At 35.5% G+C, this 24,982-nt stretch overlaps 1 protein-coding gene across 1 annotated transcript; it reads right to left on the bottom strand.

Moving 5' to 3' along the window:
* Positions 1-8,073: 8,073 nt before the first annotated feature.
* Positions 8,074-21,860, bottom strand: LOC149799900 (uncharacterized). The gene is made up of 8 exons (XM_089959349.1): positions 21,365-21,860; positions 16,964-17,109; positions 15,362-15,515; positions 14,660-14,833; positions 13,770-13,867; positions 12,921-13,102; positions 10,730-10,869; positions 8,074-8,640 (listed from the first exon to the last, which is right to left on the bottom strand). Exons 1-8 carry the CDS (start codon positions 21,467-21,469, stop codon positions 8,527-8,529), a joined length of 1,113 nt encoding a protein of 370 aa, XP_089815475.1. The 5' UTR covers positions 21,470-21,860; the 3' UTR covers positions 8,074-8,526.
* Positions 21,861-24,982: the final 3,122 nt, after the last annotated feature.

The raw sequence follows: 24,982 nt of genomic DNA, 5'->3' as shown, positions 1-24,982 counted from the left end.
ATATTGGTAGAATTATATTGGTATTAGTGAATATTATTTCAGCAGACTTGGTCTTCATGAGATCAAGCCATTGGTACATAAGTACATTCATCTAATTATAACTAACTATTCAGTCTTCTCCTCTGTAGGCCTTTGGTACATTATCCTTGTGAGTTCATTTGAGGTAAAGCCACAACACTGTGGTATGTGGTTTGCTGCTTTTATTGTCCATTACATATTGGTAACATCCATACACTGAGTTCATATTCCTTATGAGTTAAGATAAAGACAAAATCATGTTTGCATATGTTGATCTGCTTTTATTGTCAATGGTATATATATTCTATATTTACTAGAAATTTAATAAAACAAATTATTATGCATATTTATTTTGCATTGTTTGTTTGTTTGTTTTAAGCATTATATTATGTGGATCATGTAATATTGTATTTTATAGCCGACCTTGTCCAAATTCAAGTTTATTTTCTGCCTGACAAGAATCATTGATTTTGGTTTTGTAAAAAAAACATATTAATCTCAATCTGAGTCCAGAACATTGGAAAATCCCCATGAAATGTTGGGTATGCCTGATGTTTACCATATTCTATATCATAATTTTAGTAACAAGCCTTCTAATTATAACCAAGATTTTGTAGAAATGAAGCTCCGGTCCTCATCCAGGTTATTCTTTTATGTCGAACCCACGACCTCCTGCATCCGAGGCGGACGCTCTAACCACTAGGCCACTGGAGTGGTCTCTATGATTGCTGTTACTCTATCTGTAAATGTGGTCAGATAAGAAACCAATCCTTTTAATCTTCTCATTTTGTGCAAGTACTACATCATTCATATTTTTAGAATCCTATTAAACGTTTCCTTTACAGATGTGTTTTTTTAGAATAAGCGTGGAAGTGTTTAATGTTGTCTTTTATTACAAGTACACCATCTTGTATAAAAGAAGCTTGAAAACACCATTGATTCAAACGTTTTTTAAAACTCTTTTGGTCAATGCTTATTTATAGATAACATAACTCAGTGGAAACGTGTATTTGCATTAATTGGCCCATGCTTATTTATAGAGAACATAAATCAGTGGAAACGTGTATTTACATTCATCTTTGTAGTTTTCATATGCATGCATGTCAGTAATACCTGCTTGCCACTGATCATCAAAATGATCCAAGCAGACACCTCTGTATGACAATATTTACATAGCTTATTATATTTATAGGTTACTGCAGTTGTGTGGGAAAATATGAAGGAGTTTTTCTGAGGAATACTGCACGACCTATGGTAGTAAAGTATTGGTGAGAAAAAAATGAGTTCATATTTTCCCATACAAAGGCAGTAACCTTTTAATTATATACTCATTTCGTTGTCCTACCTAAGGTTTAATACACTACACGAAACAAAATAATTAAATTTCTGCTGTATTTTAAAAAAATAAACCGAACTGTCATCACTACATAGTAACAATATTAATGTGCACCTTGCGCCGCCCAGCGATCTCTGAACTTCGTCGCGCGCTCGACATTAGTTTAAAAAATTCTCGCCTTCGTCTACTTAAAATTAAAATTTAGAGTCATAGGTAGAATGAATGCACATTGAAGAAAAAACGTTTCCAGTTGGTCTGGAATGATGTATTTTGTTTTTATGTTGATCCAACTCAGATCTGCTTTTCTGCTTAAGATGGGCTGAATCTGGATGTTTTAGGTCATTGTAGTAAGGAGAATGTGATTTCAGTTAGAAATGTGGGCAAAATTCCAGTACAGTTGCGGTGTGTATCATGTTTTGCAGGACATGTCATTCGGATTTATAGAACTAACTTAGAAAGTACGTTTTGAAGAAATTCAAAATGCGTAACTGTAAGGATATGTATCACATTCTTATTACCAGCTAAATAAGACATATATTTATACCTAGTTACTTGCATCTCAGTGTTGGAGAGACCACAGCTATGATCTGTATGATACAGTGTATGTCTTCTATCGCTAGTCTAGCATTGTATCAAAATAGCTAGACGGGAAAAATTGCGAAGTAGCTGTTGTGTGACAGCCCATTTAGCAGCGGAAATAATACTTTTTCGTCGTCTTGGATTACTGGTTCTGAGACTCTTCTTTTTCTAAAAAAAATCAACACGTGATTTTTTCTCGAATCTAGTATTTTGACTGACTTATAAAATGTTACGTCTCTGATAGATATGCGATAGACTTTGACCTCAATATGCTTTGATATGATATATTTTTATAGATCCTGGAGAGCACTAGTCATGGTTTGAACCATTTATTTGAGAACAGTTACGAACATTTCTCCTAAATAACCGTTTCAATGATCAAAACGGTATTTAGAACTACTGCGTCTCTCACATTTGTTGTTGAAATTGCGAATATCATGTTCATTCGTTTGCTTGTTTGAAGTTTCGTTTCCGACTCACCGATCTGGTCAACATCGTAACTGTATTTCCTATACTTTCAAATCGACGAAACAACTCAGTTCATTCACAAACAAATATAATAATCAAAGCCTAAAGCGCCGACTACACTAATGTACATAGTTAGTTTACAAAGTAGTTCCTAATACATTATACTGTTTTTAGGCACACGTGTCCTAGCTCATGGACACGCCGAACAAAGCAACCGCTTTGGGTCACGCGCTTTCAGGAAAAAAAATTCGCAATGCAATTTTTTCCTTGGGGGCCTCACTCATCGCTTGCTGCCATGGGTCCCGCACATCATAGGGCCCGGCCTGTACACATGTCGTGCAATATAAAGGTGTTCAGCATTGTAAAATACTGCACAATTCTGGCAATGAAAAGTTAGCGGGGAAAAATGAGTATATAATAATCTGAGATATTACCGTATGTGATTAACGTCTTCATGAGCTACAGAACATTTAAGATTAGAGTACAACTTCATCAGCGAATGTTCCCTTTATTTTCATTATTGTATTGAGTTCTGTTTGGTAAAGTGAGCAGTTTTCGAGGAATTATTAGGAATATTTCGTTAGTTTAATATGAAAGACAATGTTGATATCTGAAAATAACGTTTATTTCTTCTCATGCTTAGACGGAATGTAATTTTCGTTTTACACGGTTGTCTCACTACAGAAAATACTGAGAAGAAGAGCATTACTGTCCCACTCTGTCGTTCGATCAGAAGTCCCTAAATGTATTAAAAGGAACACCCCGATTTACACATTACTTTCATTTACAGCTTCAAAATCATCAATAATAAAATTCTCCTAAATGGTTCAGAAATGTGAAGAACGGTATCATACAAAACAGGATTTGTTTTTACAACACTGAGAGACACAAACTATACATGATACTTTTCACCTATGTTTGCATTGCACTGGGTAAATCTCGCAAACTTACTAGATGTCGTTAAAAACACAACGATAAGAGTTTATCCACAAAAGCTCAGATTAAAAGCAGACACAAGATAATTCAGTATAAACCACACGTGCAGTAGATACTAGTTTAATAACTGCACAATTCCTTATTGACCTAAAAGTATTTGATGATTTGAAGAGAATAAAGAAAAATTTAAAATATTTTAAATAAACGTTCATATCATGGACAGGCTCACCGCTGTTTGTTAGGTTATCATAGCGTTGCATGTATGTATGTATGTATGTATGCATGTACGTATGTGGTGTAACGACACATTGGTATAGATGAGGTAACAATGGAAATAGATGACTCCCACATCCATCATGTTAAATTCGGCTAGTGACTAAAAAACGGAACTTAATTAATTACATCAATTACAAGATTAAAATGCTTTGTCACAAATAAAGACAGAATCCATTATCAATACATTACTGTGGGGAAGGCGGTGAATATGTGCCACCAGTGGCATCGCTAGAGGGGTGCGGACCGCACCGGGTGACACCATCTCAGAATGGTGACACCAGAATGAAAAATTGCAAATTTTACAGAGCACACACTGCTCGGTCTAGTCGGATTTCATAAGCGGATAACCGATCATAGTTAAATACATGACTAGCAGGCACAGGGTGCCACCATGCAGTCTGCAGAGCGTCTGGTGCTTATTTGAATGAGATTCAGAGCTGGTCGGAGCAAAATTTGGAGTTATTTTAAGAAGAAGAAATCCATGGTGGAAGTCTGGAGGGGTGACACCATGAGTTTACCGCACTGGGTGACACCAACCCTAGTGACGCCGCTGTGTGCCCCGTTGATCATTTGATAAAAGAATACAAATTAAGAAATAAGTAAATTCTAATTTTTGTGTATCATCGACGGCAGACTGAAAACGATCTGCTTATAACTCATGTTGGTGAAAAGAGGCAGGAAGACTTGACATGTATTAGAAGAGTGTATTTTCTGAGCCTTTTTTATTTCTGTAAGAAGTCCAGCTATTTAGATTAGTCAATGATAACATTAGACTTCATCACAAAGTCATCAGTATTTCATTGAATACTGTTTTAAATACCCCTCGTGATCCTCCGAAAAATAAGCATGACAATTTCTCTTAGAAATTAACTATGATTCATATCAAAATTAACCCAGTAGCACCAGTACTGGTCAGGTAATGTTAATTAAATTTGGATGGATTGGTTAAATTTGTTTAATCTATCAGGACCATTCACTCTCCAAACATTTCCCATGGATAGCATGCCATCCTGGGATTTGCTGCATCTAGTGTAGCCATCTGCAACGACAATTTATAGAGAAAGGATATTAGAAATAAAACAGTTTTCAGAAAACTTTTATTATACCGATCTGGATTGACCGTAACGTTTATCTTGGCTTCACCAACAAAAATCACTACTTTTTATTTGCCGCTTCAGTTCGATCATGTCTGTTTCAGCAGCGATGGCCCACATACACACATATACATTGATACATACATACATACATACATACATACATGCATCCATACACATACATACATACATACATACATACATACATACATATATACATACATACATACATACTAGGGGTTACTAATTTCCTTTCATAGGGTTTTGTAGGTTTGCATCAATTAAATGTTATGACATTTATTTTAGTACTATGTTATTTAAATAAAGCTTCGATGGAAACATTGTCATTTAATTTTTTAGAGCGGTCTGCATTTCCCATTTATAAAATTAGTGTGAAATACTTTTTTGAATGAACATTGACCATTGTGTTGAAATTGTATATCATGTCTACTTCGTGTTTCGACATTAAATTTCATCAAAAGACACCATTTGATAATATACATAATAGAGAATTTATTCCAATGATATATGCATATTATTTATATAAACTTTTCAGGATTATTATGGCTACTGATCTTCAGGGATGCATTGCAAGCACTGCTTCAAATGTAAGGACTATTTCAGTCAGAAAATATTTTCTTATGGCTCCATTAAATTGCCTTGTAGTACATATTTTTGCCATTGTTTTTCTTAAATTGTTGCTTCATTTTTGAACATGTTGCTTGTCGTATGAGATAACTTCTCATAAAATGAATCCTCGTTATTCTTTCTCTTCTAATTAGTATAGCACGGGTCTCCTGAAATCACTTCTCTATTACGTTGAGTTAGAAAGAGTGGCTTAGCAAAAATATACTTATTTTGGGATCACGACTTCCTCGCCTGCTTTGTATTGAGCATTTCTGTATGTATCTGTTGTAAGATTTCCAGATGAATTCATGCTTACTTTATTCTATTTTCTGACGTGCTTGCTTCAACTGGCGAATTGTCTATAGATCGACGGTATGATCTGTTGTATCCATCAATAAAGTTTTGTAATATATCTATCCATTGGTTTCATTTTCAGTAAAATACGTACACATTCTAGTCTTAAGACTTCTATTTAACATCTCTTGTACATACCTGTTTGAATGAATGGAAAAGTATTCATGATTTTCTTTTCCAATAATTTAGTGACCATTACGTTATAAAATTAATTTCCTTCACTGAACTATAATTTTTTGGTTTTCTTTCATTATTTATTTTCCCGGGAGTCACGTTGTTTATTTGTACTTAGACCTGTTGGTGGATAACAATATGTAACGGAATCGTGTCTATTGATCTGTGATAGGCATTACTGTACCTGTGAAGGAGGTCAGATAAGATGCCTACCCTTTCTATCTTTTCATTCTGTGTACAGTACTGCAGCGTTCTTTTCTTTGAAATCCTATTAAACCTTTCCGCTAAAGATTTTTTCAGACATAACATGTGGAGAAAATATGTCTTTCCTTAAATGTGCTTAGCCTTGTAACATTTCATTTGAGCATTTTTCTTTAAAGTTAAGCTTGAATACCCATTACTTCATCTTTTCTACATTTTCTGACCATGCGTACTTATAGAGAATATGTATCACTGACAAAGTGTATTTGCATTCATCTTTATAGTCTGACCATGCGTACTTATAGAGAATATGTATCACTGACAAAGTGTGTTTGCATTCATCTTTATAGTCTGACCATGCGTACTTATAGAGAATATGTATCACTGACAAAGTGTGTTTGCATTCATCTTTATAGTCTGACCATGCGTACTTATAGAGAATATGTATCACTGACAAAGTGTGTTTGCATTCATCTTTATAGTCTGACCATGCGTACTTATAGAGAATATGTATCACTGACAAAGTGTGTTTGCATTCATCTTTATAGTCTGACCATGCGTACTTATAGAGAATATGTATCACTGACAAAGTGTGTTTGCATTCATCTTTATAGTCTGACCATGCGTACTTATAGAGAATATGTATCACTGACAAGGTGTGTTTGCATTCATCTTTATAGTCTGACCATGCGTACTTATAGAGAATATGTATCACTGACAAGGTGTGTTTGCATTCATCTTTATAGTCTGACCATGCGTACTTATAGAGAATATGTATCACTGACAAGGTGTATTTGCATTCATCTTTATAGTCTGCATACGCTTTCGTGTCAGAGGTATCAGCTTGCCACTCATCATCAAAGTGACATTCCCAAACACTTCGGTATGAAAATATTGACTCATTTTTTTATATTCTTTGATAACCACAAGATAACTCTGCATAGATCGTACGACTTTTTTGAATATAATAAAACTCCATTAGCTATTGTTCCCTTTATTTTCATTATATCGTTGAGTTACTTCCTATTCAAGTCAGCAGTATCTGAAAAATCATTAGGAATTCGTCGTTATTTTAGCATCATAGACACCATTTTGATATTTGAATAAGAAAATAAAATAAAGATAGTGTTGATCCACGAAAAACTCAGATTCAAAATAGACTCAAGAGGAGTCGGTATAAGCAACACGTGCAAAAGATCCTAAGTCATAACTGCTCAGCTCCATATTGAGCTAAAACGTTTAGGTGCCTTGAAAGGAGTAGAGAAATGTTTTAAGTATTTGAAAATAAACATTCCTATCATAGACGGGCCATCCACTGTTCATAAATGGTATCGCAAGATAAATTTAAAGATCTACAATACTTGACTACTTACAAATACCGTTTGTTTATCATATACATTATATAGTTATTTATTTATTTATTTAGTTAGTTAGTTAGTTAGTTAGTTGATGTAGTACTTCTGTTGATTGTGTAGTTCCCTGTTCAAGATATAATGCTCAAGAAAGCTTTATAAAAAGAAATCTAGTCTATAAAGATCCTAGTAATACATTTTGTGCGACAGACCGGAGTGGGACGAGTTTTACTGTTACTTTGATACAAACTGAAATTAAGGTACTGTACCTGACAGCTAATGCTGAAGTGTTTTGGCGTTAAATTGTACAGAATTCGTTACACGTGTATTGTTCATGTGCTAGTTATTGACTTAACTAAATACAACATTTCAATAATGTGCGTACGCAGTCATAATTGTTTGTCTACTTTTCTTTGAAAGATAAATTCACTATCTGCGAAAGTCTTCTTTTTAACCACTTTTGGAATAGATTGTATGTATGTATGTATGTGTGTGTGTGTGTGTGTGTGTGTGTACGTGCGTGCGTGCGTGTGTGCGTGTGTGTGTGTGCGTGTTTAACATAGCTGAGGTTCAAAATATCGTCAACAGACATAGATGAATCCTCTTCCATAACGTTGAATTAAAAATGCGGATAGTGACTGAAAACAAATTACACCAATTATGAGATTTCAATTGGTTTATTCAAATTATAGACAGAATCCAGCTTCAATACATTAATATGAGGAAGGCGTGAATCTGTGTCTTGTTGATCATTTGATAAAGATATGCAAACTAAGAAATAATTAAGTTATAATTTGTGTATCATCGACGGCAATGTGACGACTATATGCTTTACAATCCAAGTTGTGTGCAGAACCAGGATAACATAACGTCTGAGAGGCTTCTTTATGGCTGTACCAAGTCCAGCTATTCAGATGCAAGCTCGCACCGTCGGTGAGCGCTGATTTCATCATAAATTTAAACTTCATTACAAATTAACTAATATTAATTGAATACTAATTTAAATATCCCTCTTGCTCCTTGGAACAAAAGGCATGGAATTTTCTTTTAAAAACTATGTTTCACATCAAAATTAAACTACGCTGCAGCAGTACTAGTGGGGTAAAGTTGATTATATTTTGATAGATTGGTTAAATTTGTTAAATCTATCGGGACCATTCACTCTCCAAATTGTCTCCCATGGATAGCATGCCATCCTGGGATTTGCTGCATCTAGTGTAGCCATCTGCAATGACAAATTATAGAAAAATGGACCAGGTTACAAATAAAACAGTTCTTAAGAAAAAATACAACCCATCTTTTTGGACCGTAACGTTTATCTTGGATTTATCAACACAAAACGCAAACTTTTGGAACTGCCACGACAGTTTGCTCATGTCTGTTTCAGCAGCGCCGGCGCGCGCGCGCGCGCGCACAGACACACACACACACACACACACACACACTCTTAAGTTATTCTTAAGAAAGGAACGTGTAATTTACTGTGATCTGTTGGGGAAATTGAGAAACATGTTCTGTCTGTCTACCTCTCTGAAACGCTTACAAAGCTTTCTCAACCCTAAAAGATGTTATGGTTCATAAGCTGAATGTATAGAGCCCCTAGTGGGACCAATTCACTATCAAATGAAACTGCAGCATGTGTATTTGTGAGCATTAAAATGGATCCATTATATAATATTAGTTTTTTTTATATATAAACGTTGAATCACATCCATAATCCAAAATATCTGCATGATTTATGTTTTGTCAGATAAAAGTGTAAAAACCTATTAAAATTTAAAACTGAATATCAAAGAATTAAAATAGCTTTTGTTTCGTAAAATGCCTGCACAAATGTAATACTACAAACTGAATACGTGTGAACTTCAGTTGTGTTTTCATCAAAGACAAAATTCTGTAAAGTGAGTGTACAATATATAGAGGATATTTGCTTGAAACGAGTGAATAACGGATAGATTACATCGAGTGGATGAAAAACTCAGTATTTTCACGAGTGGCTTAGCCACGAGTGAAAATATTAGAGTGTTTCACCCACGAGATGAAATGTATCCGTTATTTACTCGTTTCAAGCAAATATTCTTTTTATTTTATGCTCACATACGTTGGCTACCTAAAGTTTGTGACACAGTGAATTAAAAGATTTCTTACGGTAATGTCAGCTGTTTACCCTACATGTTCTGCTGTGCTATGTGTACCTGCGCATTAAATTAGTTCCGCATCAGATTGATAAAAATTAACTGATATTTCCAGAATAACAAACTACAAGTTTCAAGGATAACAGACATTTTAATTTTAGTTGCAGACGCCACAGAGATGACAATGACATACATGTACATAAGGAAACAGTAGTTCACTGACAGCAAATCAAAGGGAGGTAATTATGTTCTGACCCCAAAAAGTAGATCCTGCAGTGACAAAATATTTTTTCACTACAGTGAAATATCAATATTATTTTAATTAGAAAATCAAGTAATTCACTGCTTAGCATAAAATTTTTTTTATATTTGCAAGTCAGGGTTGTTTTTACAAGCGATGGTAACATTGTCGACTTTCTGGTTTTATTGTTTTGGCAACTAGACAATCAAACCTAGATGCTTGAGAACTACAATTCACACATGAATTCGTCCCATTCCCTGAAATAAACCCAAAATATGTATCATTTATAAAGTAAGGTTGAGAAACATATGGATTTTAGATGAACGGTTAACATAGGCTAACATACTGTACCGTGCTTTTATAAAACTTAACTGCTTCTGTGAAAACATTTCATGTCGCGAAAACGTCTATTTAAAGTGTTTGGTCTGAAACCATATCAGCATTGTGGATGCATGACTTTATCAAACTGCATTCACTCTACAGCTGTGTATACATGTATAACAAAATTATTTTATAAAAAAAAATAGATATAAGACACCCTCGCAAGAAAACGAAAAGCCCCCTCAAAAAACAAGAGCCAACCGCTCCCACCCCAAACCATTGGATATAATTATTTAAATATTCAGAAGAAAAAGCTCTAGTACTGTAAAGAAATGGTCACTTCAAGACATCCGTTACTTGGACATTACAACGTTGGAAGTAATCATTTATGAGTATATATGTTATAACTGTTACTGACTTTCTGATTAGAAAACATCTGCAGACAATGAAACCAATTTAAATATATACAAGATACAGCCAGCTCACCATGGAACTGAATGATCATATAAGAAACAAATGGACCCTGACGAATTAGTTGTTCATCGTATGTCCCACAATATACTTCATTCCTCCGTGTAATCTTTTCCACATTCCGATCTAAAGAAAATATTATTTACCTCTTCTGTTGAAAGGTTCCATCCTGCCGAGGCTCCCATGTTATCCTCCAACTGTTTCACTGAGGTTGCGCCTATGATAACTGAGGCAACAATATCTTGCTGAAGAAGCCACCTAACTGCAACTTGAGCTATTGATTTTCCTGGCAAAATAGAAATTTCAGTTCAATATATTCAACTCATTTAATGCATCCGGTTAAATGAGTCCATATTAAAACAAGTCATCTCGATGTGAGCATGCGTTGTGCCACAGCTGTGACTTCCGGAATACGTGTCTTAAATCAAAGCAAAGAACCACCCATGTATTACGCAAAATATTACAACCGATCAATATTTACTTATTTTAGACAAGTAATCTTTAAGATAAACTCTTAATATTAGAATGCGTGCTTACCAGATCCCCGATGTCGCGTATGACCTAATTTGCGTTATATACAGGCGCAATTTATTGCAAATTTGATCACAATCTGTTTTTCAGAAAGTGTGTTTTGCGTTTTGGATTAGTTTCTTGGGCAATATTGGGTATATATCAATGGAAATTGATATGTCGATTGGTTTTGATGGGTATAACACCTATCCACAAAATGTAGGTCAGTGATCTATATTACATGCCTAAGCCATCACATCGAGTTTCTCCATTTTCAATAGTGATAGCACGTTAAGTGTAGGATGAAACTTGATGTATTGTGTTTAAACTTTTTAAATTTTTGTTGATATATTTTGCTTATACTTCAATAGCGTGATCAATTTCTCAAATACAGTTGGCCACTGAGCGGTGTTCTTTGGTATGTGGGTACATCTTGACGGCTACAATATAAATGTATGAACATATGTCAGTGCAATCTACAATTTATGCTTTGCTGACTATTGGTTAAGTTTCTTATGGACTATCAGTCCACGGAGACATTATGTTTGATAAAATACAAAATTCCATAAGTAGGACAACTTGACTTACATTTCACGCTTCACTGACTTCATGAAATTTCTGCCTTTAAGTCAGTGCCTTGGGTAGTACTGGCTGCTTGTAGTTTACAAACTATTTGTGCGCAATACTTTAGCTAAGTCTCAGAGTATAGGAGTTTTATGAGGGTAGACCAAACCTGTTTTAACTAGTTTTGTGTTAAAACACTGCTGACTTAAATGTTGAAGTAAAAAGGTTTTGAAAAATGTTCCAATAGTTTTGTAAAATATTATATAATGGCATCAAAATCTAACCATGTCATCTACCAATATATAAGAACATGCATATTAGATTTAAATTGCTGATCTCACAATACTGTTCGCTTGATCGTATTAGCAAGGTCCAAAAAGTTCAATATGCATCAAAAGCTTTAAAACTGCTCTAATGGCTTGAAAATCATACCACATGAGGCAAACATCGGTACAGACATATCTGCCAGATTTAATTTCTGAACTACCTGTGTTTTTGCTTCAAAGTGCTAACACGCGTTTGTCAAAAAGTCGTAAAAGTTAAAAATATACGTCTAAAAGAAATAAAAAAAAAATGGACTCACTGACACGAGAAACCAATCCGGTTATTTATATATAAATATAAACAATCCTGTCATAGTTCGATTTTCAACCTATCGTTGTTTATTTGCGTAATTTTCCTATCAATGTCTTTTTTAAACAGATGTTTTTTTGAGAGATTTTTTTACTAATGCTCTATTGGCCTCTAACTAGGTTATCGATACATGAATGCAAACATGCTAGTCAAAATTTCACTTGTTTACTTTGAGTGACTGGGTGCAATCTTGATAAGAAGCAGCAGTGGGGACAACCTACTCGTAACTATGACAACAAAGACCCACATTTAGATGTATTTGTGCTCATTCTTTGTAATTTGGTTTCCAAAGCTACTATACGAATATGGCAAGAAAGGTGATATTGTGCAAGACGTATTTATGTTCATTCTTTGTTATTTGGTTGCAGCAAAGCGACCTTTACAGCAAATGCCCATATCATCCCATATGCTTTCATGTTTATGCTTTATTTAGATGTAGCAAAGAAACTGTACTAATGATCCACATATATGTTGGCTATTTTAGTTTACAAATAATCAGTATAGTATGAGCTGTGTTTTCACTCCAGTTTGAGGTTTTCTTCTGAAAGTAGGCCCAGTCCATTTTAAAAAGGGACTTCTTTCACATGGCAGAATATTTTTTTGTATACACCGTAGTAAATGTATACTCACCATGTTTGGCAGCTATTTTTCCCATTAGGTCAATAAGGTTCCAGTAGGCGTCATTATCTGAATATTTACTCCAAGCAGGGGCTGCTTCAAGTGCACGTTTCTCATCTTGGTGAACAAAACCGATCCGGCTTTGAGTCTTGTCTGGTGTCTCTCCACGTTTAAACTTTCCTGTCAAAAGTCCACTGAAAAAAGGTAAAGATCTAAAGCATACAATTCTGCCAGGTGTCCAGACAATAAACGATCTGCCTCAAAATAAGCTTGATATGGATGTTGTATTTGAAATATTGTATTGAACTATATAACTGCAGGTGAAATGGACAAAATTATAAAAAAGTATGGTTTTTAAACATTTTAGCTAATTGAAACATTGATTTCCATAAGTGTTGGACTACTCCTTGACACTAAATATTACTTGTAACCCTTGCTTGATTTTCTCCTGTAAATAAATCTCTCTCTCTATGTATGTATGTATGTGTGTGTATATATATATATATATATATATATATATATATATATATATATATATATATATATATATATATATATATATATCGTTCTGCAGCTAACATGGAAAGGTAATACTCATAAATGTTATGTACGCTGCTATATGAACGACAAAATAGGATCTTTCTTTCAAATTCAGTACTGAAGTGTAATAAAGTCTTTATAATGACAAACTTGACAGACCTTAAAGATAGACAGGCCGTCTTGATTCTACTTAAATCCTGCCACCAGAAATAAGCTGGGGCAATACTGACATAGGTATCACACTAGGTGGACCAAATATGTCTGAAAAATTACAGCCGAAAACTAATACAATGTACTAGTTATTACTAATTCATCTCTTACCCCTTAAGGGGACTCCAAGGTAGGACACCAATTCCATCATTCTTGCAGACCATGAATTCTTCCCATTCTGATTGCCGGCACAGAAGACTGTACTGTTGCTGTAAAATGAAACATATCCGCAGTGACATCCTACGCCACTCACTTAGCTAACAGTAGTCTCATTTATGCAACAAAAAATGTGCAACTCACTTAAATGCCATAACTGGGAATTTTCCTTTTTATATAAACAAAAATGGTATTGGACTATATGGACCTTTGATGTGGTTTAGACATTGGCTGAATCTCATTTCATCTAAAACCATGACAAACATTAAAAGACATGACCATAAAGATAGTCGTGGATTTTTGTAATGAAATCTTTTACTTCATTCTTTAGAGCTTGTAAGTTTCGCAGGTACTAATTAAGGTGACTTTTTATACACTTATTTGCTTAGCTAAAATATACATTGAGACTTGTATCTTCTTTGACTCAATCTTTACTAAAATCTTTCACTTAGAAAATGCGGTAAAACCATGTCGTTCATACGTTTTTCAAAGTTAACGATTCTCTCCTTCTCCTTAGTCATACTGTCCTTCACACTGCTCTGGATATTTATAAATCAGCTTCCATCGCACCCTCAGGTATAAAGACTCAGTTCACGAAAGGAACTGCATTGTATGGCACGCCAAATCGTTCAAAATGGATGAGCTGGAGTAATCTTAGGGTGAACTTAGCATTGTATGACAGAGATACTAAGCACGCCAAAGTATGTGTGTATATAACGACTGGTTCAATCCCCCGTTCTCTCGCAAAGAATTGAAACAATTAAAATCAGCCAAACGAAAGTTTAAGAGGTAGAAGTGACGTCTTGCCCAGTAAAACTCAAGAACTCGTTAGGAAGAATACATACCTGTAAGCTGATTGGTGGATTGAGTCCATTATATTTTGAAAAGTCGACAATTTTCTGCAACTGCCAGCCACAAACATTACTGAAACCATAGTAACGGATTTTCCCACAGCGCACAAGGTCATCAAATGCCCTAATAGTTTCGTCTATAGGGGTTCCATTGTCCCATGCATGAGCCTAAATATTAATGAAAAAACTGAAGGTTATAATCGCTTATATATATATATATATATATATATATATATATATATATATATATATATATATATATATATATATATATATATATATATATACCATAATGACAATATAGTCTACCTCATTGGAAGCCTAAATAACTGCTTTTTATACGTAAATTGCCCCACATAACAATATTACATGTATTTGTTTATTTTAGTTACATTCACATCCGCGAGCTATTGTATGCAGAGGAACAATATTGTTTCCATTAATTTTTGGCATATTCTGAATGATTTTAGATCCTGCAAACATGCTTTTATTTGTATGTATACTATTGCATTTGCGCAGAATATGCGAGCGTAATTTATCCTTAATTTTTTCTACCCCCTCCCCCACCAATTGACAACCTATGCAGTTATAGATCCGCGAAATTTAAATGTCGCAAAATAATTACACATTTGAAAACCCTCGATATTTCTAATAGCCGCGAGTGCTAGTAGTTGTGTAGCTAAAGTAGAACCAAGCCTGGCAGAGGTCGATGTAATTAGTCCTGAGTCGATGCAGACTCTCTTCCACACTTTGTACAATATGTCGTCTGCTCAGCCCACCGCTATTGACGTCAGAGACATCCATCGGAAAGCGAACCTTTGTTGCCACAACAATCCTATCACGTTGATGCCTGAAATAAAAGTCAAATAATAGTTGCTGACCTGCAGATACGAAAGTGATGTGATTGCTGACCTGCAAATATTCATGTTTTATCTTTACTGTTTAGGGAACCAATGTTTCCCCACCCTCTAAATAAATATATCTTTATATTGATGATAACCGTTATGTATGCATGAATATGCATCGGCACCTACATGATGTCCCACTCAGTCACATTATCCCGACACCAGACCGACCAGTACTAACCTCTTAATGTTGAGCGCCAAGTGAGGCAGCTGTTAGTACCATTTTTGCAAGTCTTTGATATGACTCGACCGAGGATCGATCCCACGACCTCCCGCATCCGAGGCGGAGTCTCTAACAAATAGGCCATCGGAGCGGTTCAACTGATTGATGTCATATTTAAACTAATTTACATTATTAGAAATTAGATTTTGACGAAGAAAAGGTCATCTTGTTGCTAAATGTTCGAATGTATTTACAGAAGAAATCTCTCTCTTTTCTCTATATAATATAATATAATATAATATAATATAATATAATATAATATTATAGTATTCAGTGAAACTCTAATACAATATTTAATTTTATATAGGAAAGTGTCTTATTTAAATGAAAAAGATCCAATTTCGTTAGCTTCCATGTAAAACATTAAAAAAGATCATATTTCTTTCATAGAAATTGTATGCAAACTCTACGAATAATAGAACTATACACACATTTTAAGATTTTGTTGGTGTTTTAATTTGTAACATAAAATAAATATCTTCCTTCCCATCCCCTATTTATGGGGTCGGGGATGTAGAATAGCCTGCTGGACTTCTGAACGTCGTAAGGTAAGAGGCGACTAATGGACGTAGAAGCCGCAGTATTCGAGTCGTTAGCGTGCTGAACTAGAGGCCACCAGTGTACGTTAGTCTCCTCGGCACTGAATTATCAACGCTGCGCCGTAAAGCTCCAAAACAAAGCAACCATACAGCGATTGTATTTTCTGGTCAAGAAAATTAGTTATTTCGAGCATGAATGTGTGTGAACAAATTTTTAACAAAATTAATTCATCTTAACAAATCATGAAATGTTGATTTAATAAACTGAGTAAATGTTCCATCATAATGTATTATCAGAACTTCAACAAAACTTACGAAAAAAATATGCCAAATCCACAGAAGACAAGTAGGTCCGCACTCCTTGCAGCACGAAAACAGTTTTCGTATGATGGTTACTTGTTCTTCAATCTGAGTAGCAATTCTGCTGCTACCAGAGGAAAATATACTAATTATTTTAATGTATATTTTCCTCTGATACATGCAATAAGCTTACAAAGTCAAGAATAAACACGATGGTGCTACAAAGTCTGGTTCCGCAAGTAATGCAGATCCTCTATGTTGTGGCATGTGGAAGCATTTGTGTTCAGATTGTGATAAAGAGTCAAAATTATATCCGAGTTGGGGTACATACTTTTGAAGCCAATTTCCTATGATTTCCTCTGACTTTCCTCGACAATAAACGTTTGCCGTGTCAAGGAAATTCCCACCGAGCTCCACATATCTGTCCAAGATCTGTTGCGACTTTTCCTCGTCTGCTTGTGTGCTACATTCATAAAGCTGATGCAGAAATTGAACATTAAATCATAAATATGCCTGATGTGAGCACAAACATTGACATAACAAACTCAGTCTTCATTATTGTGCCCATACTCATTACAGACGTTAAGTCCTGTTAACCATTAGATTGAGTACAAAACTGGTGTGTGTGTGTATGTGTGTGTGTGTGTGTGTGTGCGTGCTCTGTAGTCAGAATATTGTTTCACATTTAGTTGCTGTTTAAATTTATTAGTGAGTTTAAATAAAATGAAAAAACTAATGTATGCTAAGTATTCAACTGAACAGTCGCCAAACTTCAGATTGGCGATGATGACTAAACGATATGTAGAACCATAAGCGCCCTAAAACATCTGTAAGCAATCAAGAGTTCATAATTAGTGACTGTACTTCGATATATTTTATATCAGTTGAATTGTAGAAAGATTTAAAACAAGAAAAACGTAAACTGACGCATGGCATCTTGATGATTCTATTTTCGCTATTTATAGTTTTTACTCTTTCTCAGTTCTGCCTGTCAGATTTAACGCTCAACACCAGTGACTGCAGGACAAGGTCGTCTGCAGTGTGCCTATTGACGTTCTAATTTTGAAGCCATTGTATGTTAATCGTTCTATGTAACTGTGGTCTACATTGATTCATTTTGAGTTTCAAAAGCACCCAAAAAGGGACAAAATCGGTTCTATTATACAACCAGGTCTCAATTTCATTAAACTGCTACAAATTTCTTCATCACATATTGATTTTTATTATTTTTTTGATTTGTTTTTATCGGTGCCATTTTTATCACAAAGTATTTAGTAGTTACTATGAATCAAACCAATTTTATAAACTTTTGAATGTCCTTACAGGATTGTCGCCTTATCTCTAGAGGCATTTATTTATCTAACTTACAAATGCACGATCTTACATATCCTAAACAAGAAGATATAAACTGTAAATTTGAGGATCAATTTTTAAGAATTTTAGTGAAACCGGGTCCAGATACAAAAGCTTTGACCAGACGATATGGGTTGTTTCCCCTTGTTTTTGTAAGACTTGCCAGTGCACCAAAGCATTCTTGTTCTATCTTTATTTGAGAAAAAAGTAACACACCTTCAAAATTATGCTGTTTAGGGAGGTTAACAACTCAGGAATCATTTTTCACTGGTAATTTGAAATAAATGAAGTCTGTGTATTATTTCCCACATCTAAACAATAGCCGTATAATGTAAGACCATAAGACGTCTACACTGACATGTATGGTGACGGAATAGTAGGTCTACGTCTTACTGCCTTAAAATTCAATGCTTTGTAGCTTTGTTTCGTCCGCTTTGCCAGGAGAACTGTACGTCAATTTAAAGTATATCTCGCACAGGCTGCTGCCCATGGTGAGACTATTGCATAGGTTTTAATCTAATTGATTTAGTCTCTCTATACTTGCTCTGTTGCCATTTTCGACCTGTGGTAAACCCCGGCACAATTATGATGGAAAGGGATAGCTTCGTAAATTGTCCCCTGACAAATTTCTTAAGGCTATGGTTGACGTTTGAGCTCTTATTGTGCAATAATTATGATATGAATATATTTGTGAATTTGGTCTTTCTGGCTTGTGTTGTTCTTGAAACTGATGTGAGGCATGTACACCTCAATGTAGTCACGGGTGCCCCGAGTGGCCGAGTGGTCTTGAGCGCTCTCCGTTACGGATCACTGCCATCTCACCTCTGTCTGCGTGGGTTCGAGTCTTGGATTCGGCTAATGTGGGTATGTGAGAAGGCTTGCCAGTAGCTTCTCGTGGGTAGGTGGTTCTTTCCGGGGTTTTCCCGGGTTCTTCCTCCACCATTAATACTGGCCGCCCTGTATAGCCTATCGTGTGCTGAAAAATGGCGTTAAACCCTACAACAACAACAACAATGTAGTCACTGCACAGAATGTAGCCAGTGAAATACCAATAGTCGGATAAGAAGCGGAGTTAGTCACTTATAACAGTAGACACGTTATTTCAATGCAAGTAGAATATCTCAAAAACTGCCTGGATGACAACTATTTTGAATTGCATCAAGCTGTTAAGTATACAATGTTTTTTCAAAGTTATCATACAGGGAAAGGACCTTGCATTTGCATTGAGAGCATCATGTGTTCTCAAAAATAGCTTTCATACATGAAACATGCATGTATAAATTTGGGTGGGTTGCTTCAACGTTTTATTCTATGAATTATTATTCTATGAATTTACATTATTCTATGAATTTCCACTGTTTGCCAGGTCAAGTTAACGATATTATGTTTTGTTTTATTATACCTATCCAAAATATGGACCTTTTTGACCTCATTCATGTATTATATTTCGTATGAATTTTTATATTAGGGAGGTGTACACAACATTAGATTTGTGCATTAAAACTGTCCCTTGCACTCTACAACTTGTTGGCCGCCACTGATGTTAGCCGAGGAACAGCGAAGTCGGTTGAACCAAGCGTTATTTTTCTTTAACAAAATGTCTATGTAAAAGGTAATCAGCTGAATGAATGAATTATGCATATACGTTTCATTAAAGAAAATGAAACCATACCTTAACCAAGTAATATGAATTATTTAAAGTAAGTGGACTAATGTTAAGTAGTTTTAATCTTAAGAGATCGTAGCTTCATATATTCATAATTATTTATTAAGCTTTATGAAGAAAAAAAACTTATAAGAGAAATCGGTCAATAACGCAAGTGATTATTATGTGACTGAAATTAAATGATGTACATGTAGCTATAACCATTTGAATTTGGTAATTTGCAATAGCTGCTATTTGCGTTACCTACGTACGTACGTATGTACCTACCTACCAACCAACCTAGCTAGCTAGCTTGTTACCTACTTACCTACCTATCTACCTACATATATACATACGGATTACTGATCCATCCACTAAAGTTTGGAACCCCCTAAAACCGTAGAAGATATTTGTCGGTCATTTTAAATTTTTGAAACTTGAATATGCAAAACAAATGTCAATATAAAAAGGACAAACCACTTTGTATTTTGCATTCATTATTGCACCCCCCCCCCCGCAGTGGGTCCCTATCGTGCATAGCTTGACTGGTTATAAGTGCACACATATCATATGTTGACTCTTTGAATCACGTGTTATCAAATATATGGGGCAGCGCTATTAAAATAAACCGCAACCTTGTAATGAATAGGAGTTAGTTCCCTTTTAATCGACAAACTACCACAGGATCAAGATGAACGTATATTTAAAAAACATCTCGAGATAGCGGAGAAGTTAGTTAAATCAGCGCTAATCCACCTAGATCGTCGAATTTCAGATTATTGTCTCGCAAATGAATTAAAAACATATTATTAAATGATTAATGAATTACACCTGTCCTATTTCACAGACACACACTAGTGCGCACGCGTGGTAGACCATTTGGTTGATTTATAACCTAATTTATTATCATAATTATATAGACAATATTTCTTCCACCCGTATAGAATCTGACAGTCATCAGATCTTTTTCCTGTTTCGTCTTACTACAAATTTTTATTGTGATTGTTTCTTGATTTTTGTTTCTTTCACTCTGTTTTAACTTTATTGTAACATGTCATTCAACATTACTGAAATACTTGTATGTAATGTTGTGTAAATGAAAAATTATGGTCCGACGCTCGTATTGTCGCCTCTGGCTTGCGATGGTGGAACTCGAAATGCACGAGAACTCGCTCGCTAGGCAAGCGGAATTTGACACGGAGCTCTTTGCACAAGCCCATTTGTTGTTCTGTTTAGCAATGCAAGACATGTACAGTAAATTATAATTATAAGTTGACTTGTATATCAAATAGATACGGACCTTGCACATATCTTGAATTTCACAAATATTAACCCAGAGGGATTGTGCATATTGACTGTTGTTAAATTCCGCGAATTTTCGTGCTTCTCGAGTGTTTACATTCGACCTTGCTCCTTCCAGGAAGATTAAATGATCAGTCCCTAATTCAAACTTAATGAGAACGGGACTCACCACCACATACTCTTTCCAACTCTTTGAAAACGTTGAAAGAAAATTCTATCTGTTAATTATAAAATATGATTTACAACGGTACATTACTGGATATACAAAAGGTGGAACTCGATCGATTTGCGTTTTGTTATATTTTGTTATATAAAAACAACAGTATAATCCATAGAGGCAAGTTCCCTTAATAATCGAGAAATTTCACAATTTAGTAAGAACGTATTATGAACAAATCACACCGCTGAAGTATACTAATTAAATCTACTTACAGTTCCCTTCAATACTCCAAATGTCATCGTTCCCAGACAAATGTTGGACACTTTTAGTCCAGATTTTCCAAGGAAATTGTAGTTCGTGATATCGATGGCTGTCATTCTTATGGCGTAAAATATACTTTGCTTTCAGCTCCGTTTGACCAGCCACGGACTAGACTAAGCTGTATTTGAATGTAATCTTCTGGGGTGTATTTAAGGACAGTCGCTGTTATTCGATGTACTTGATGGGGGGGGGGGGGCGGAGGGCAAACATTGCTGATACGAAACAGAAGAATGTGCTTTTGGAGACATCAATTTGGAGTGGTTACAGTGACGAATTTACCACGGGGGCGGCGGGCAGGAACAGGGAAAACACCGGTGACCAGGTGCCGTCCCTGCCCCAGCTGGCTGGTAAGAATACAATTTTGTGTCTGTCAAATTTACTCTGTGGCCCTTATTCCCCCCGGCTTCACGAAATGGGAGCAAGCTTAGAGGGTTAGTTTTTAGAACATCTCAAGGTAACCGATTAGTTGTTGAAATCACAGGGGGTCATAAGATTGCTTAGAGGTTACCTGTCGTACATGTACTACATATAATAACTACAGTAAATGTACGACAGGTAAATTGTAAACACAGATATAAGTCCCTGTGGCTGCAATCAGCGCTAATCCACCTTGATTCAAGGACATAGCTCGTTCATTCTCAGGTCGATATCTCGCAAATGAATTTACAACTGATTATTAAGTGATACTTGAATAAACATGTCCTATTTCACACACACACACACACACACACACACATGAAGTTGATATTAACTATATTAATAGCATAAATAAGCAATATTTTGTTGTTGTTTTAGGGTTTTACGCCATTTCTCAGCGCAATATAGGCTATACATGGTGGCCGGTACAACTGGTAGAGGGGGCTCAGAGTGGCCGAGTGGTCTAAAGCGCTCACTGTTCCGGATCACTGACATCTCACCTCTGTCTGCGTGGGTTCGAGTCCAAGGCTCGGCTAGCGTGGATATGTGGGAAAGCCTGCCAGTAGCTTCTCGTGGGTTGGTGGTTCTTCCCTGGGTTTTCCAGGGTTCTTCCTCCACCAGTTATACTGGCCGCCATGTATAGCCTATCTTGTGCTGAAAAATGGCGTTAAACCCTAAAACAACAACAACTGGTAGAAAAAAAATCATGGACAACCCCGATAAGAACTACCGACCCATTAGAAGCTACTGGCAGGTTTCTCAATACCCACATTGTTCAAGCCCGAGACTCAAACCCAGAAGGATAGAGGAGAGATGGCGGTGATCGGTAATGTCGAGCGCTTTAGAATACTCTGCCACCCCACGGACCCCAATATTTTGTTATGTCATGTTTTTTTTTTCCGCCCATAAAGAATATGTCAGCGATCAGATCTTATTCCCGTTTAGTTTTAGTACATATTTCTAATGTGTTTGCAACGTGATTTTTGTTTTACAGTTTTATTATTCATTTCACTATTGTGTTTATTTTATTATAACATGTCGTTCAACACTACGGAAATACTTTTATGTAATGTTATGTAACTATAGTATTATGAGACCATGAACCGGGCCTGTTTTTCTTATCGTTTTGTTTTGAGAAAAAAATTAAAGGTTGCAATTAGTTTAAATATATGCATGCTATACTTTTTAAAAACCATTACTCATTTTAGTATTACAATATTATTTATCTTGAAGTTAAAAAAATATACTAACTCGAAAGACAATCCTAGTCTCCCCCCCCCCCCCCGGGTTAAATGGTCCTAGTTTAAACAGAATGATAACTGGTGTGCTATTTCCAGCCCTTTGAAAAAGTTCAATTTTTTTTAACCTATTAAATATAAAATATGAATTACAAAGATACATTACCAATTATAACCTTATTGATACCATTCATCAATCATTACTTCACATAATTAAATCTATGCTAATTAATTTATCGCAAAAAAGGATAACATCTCGCTTTATGGGCAGGCCAAAACTCCCAGACAAACAAAAACGAACTTTAACGAACAAGAAAAATTGTAACAAAACTTGAACAATACCTGAACGAACAAAAACGAACCAGATGGAAAATGACATAGGATTAATGTGTGTGTGTGTGTGTGTGTGTGTGTGTGTGTGTGTGTGATTTTGACGACACGATGGGAAATACTATGTTTAAAGTTTGTGCATAAGTTTAACATGATGTGATAATCTGGTGCCAATATGGGAAATGCTCAGTTTAATCTGTTTGTTTTTTCATAGAGTCAACATGAATCTGAAACTGGAGACAAGATGGGAAAATCCTATGTTAAAAATGTTAACAGGTTTAACACCGAGATCACACGCTGGAGACAAAATATAAAATCCTATGTCAGAGCTTAATGTTAAAGCTTATCCATAGGTTTAACATGTAGGAGCGACCTGGCGACAAGATGTGAAATCCTATGTTAAACATGTCCATAGGCTTTATATACACTTTGATTTTAATGTTCATTATCCCTCCACCCCATCAATTACTATCCATTACCCACATTTACTATCCAACACTATGTTGGAATGAAGTAAAACCCATGACCCCTATGATTTCCTTACCTCTGATTGGCTTGACCAACACACATTCTACGACTGACCACACAGAGTAAGATGTAAATATATGGAATTAGTAAAGATTTTAATACCCTTATGAACAAAACTAACTTCCATATTTCCCTGTGACTGTCCTAGTATCCTCTTATAAAGAAAGCAAAACCAATATAGCTTTTCAACCTCTGTATCGCTTGACCAACACCCACTTTACTACTGACCCCTCAGGATAGGATATAATAGAAGTATGATTAAAATTTAAATCCCTTATAAACGAAACGATATTCTCTATTCCTCCCTTACAAACGCCTTATGATTTCCTTATAAATGATGAAAAAGTCCCCAATAACTTCCCTACCACACCCTCTTAAACACAAATATTATCTTCGTACATCCCCATGGTCGTTGATAAAATTAATTATTTCTGTGCGCTTTTCCGGTGGTCCTACTGATTAGGCATTGAATAATGCAATACGCAGAGGTATCTATTGGATAGTTGAAACAAAGGTTGACGAATTAATAGGGATTTGAATTAAGTTATCTAAATTAACGGCCGAATTTTTAAATTGTCGAGCCGCACAGGGCATAAGGAAGATGACTGGAATTCTTGTTCCTGTTCTATGCCGGCCAGCTTTGAAACAACGTTTCGTTTTTGGCTTCTGTTTACATTTAGGTATTGATAAATGTAGTCCCAGTTCGTTTAGTCTAGAGCACAGTGTAGTGTGGAGAGCCAAGGGGTGGTCATTTAAAGCAATTAATGAGGGTCCATCATAGCATAAACGGGTTGACTGGCGAGTATCACGTGATGTCGGTTTGTTCAAAAGCAGTGGAGCAAGACAGCTGAGAAAAAGTCTAATTGTTCTCATTTCCAACACAAGGAGATGAAGAAACACATACGAAATTGAACAGCCAATACATAATGAACAGAATAACGTAGACGAAGACAGGCAACAAGCACAAATATCAGGAAAACGGCACAATAAAAACGGAACAGCTGCTTCAACCCGGTTAAGCGATAGTGGCCATCTTGTTTCAAAATATACAGACAT

Source organism: Sinohyriopsis cumingii, chromosome 5, assembly GCF_028554795.1.
Source record: "Sinohyriopsis cumingii isolate HCF-2022 chromosome 5, ASM2855479v2, whole genome shotgun sequence".
In the NCBI taxonomy this organism is placed as follows: domain Eukaryota; kingdom Metazoa; phylum Mollusca; class Bivalvia; order Unionida; family Unionidae; genus Sinohyriopsis; species Sinohyriopsis cumingii.
Note: the sequence above shows the minus strand (reverse complement) of the source record. Positions and strands in the feature narration are given on the sequence as shown.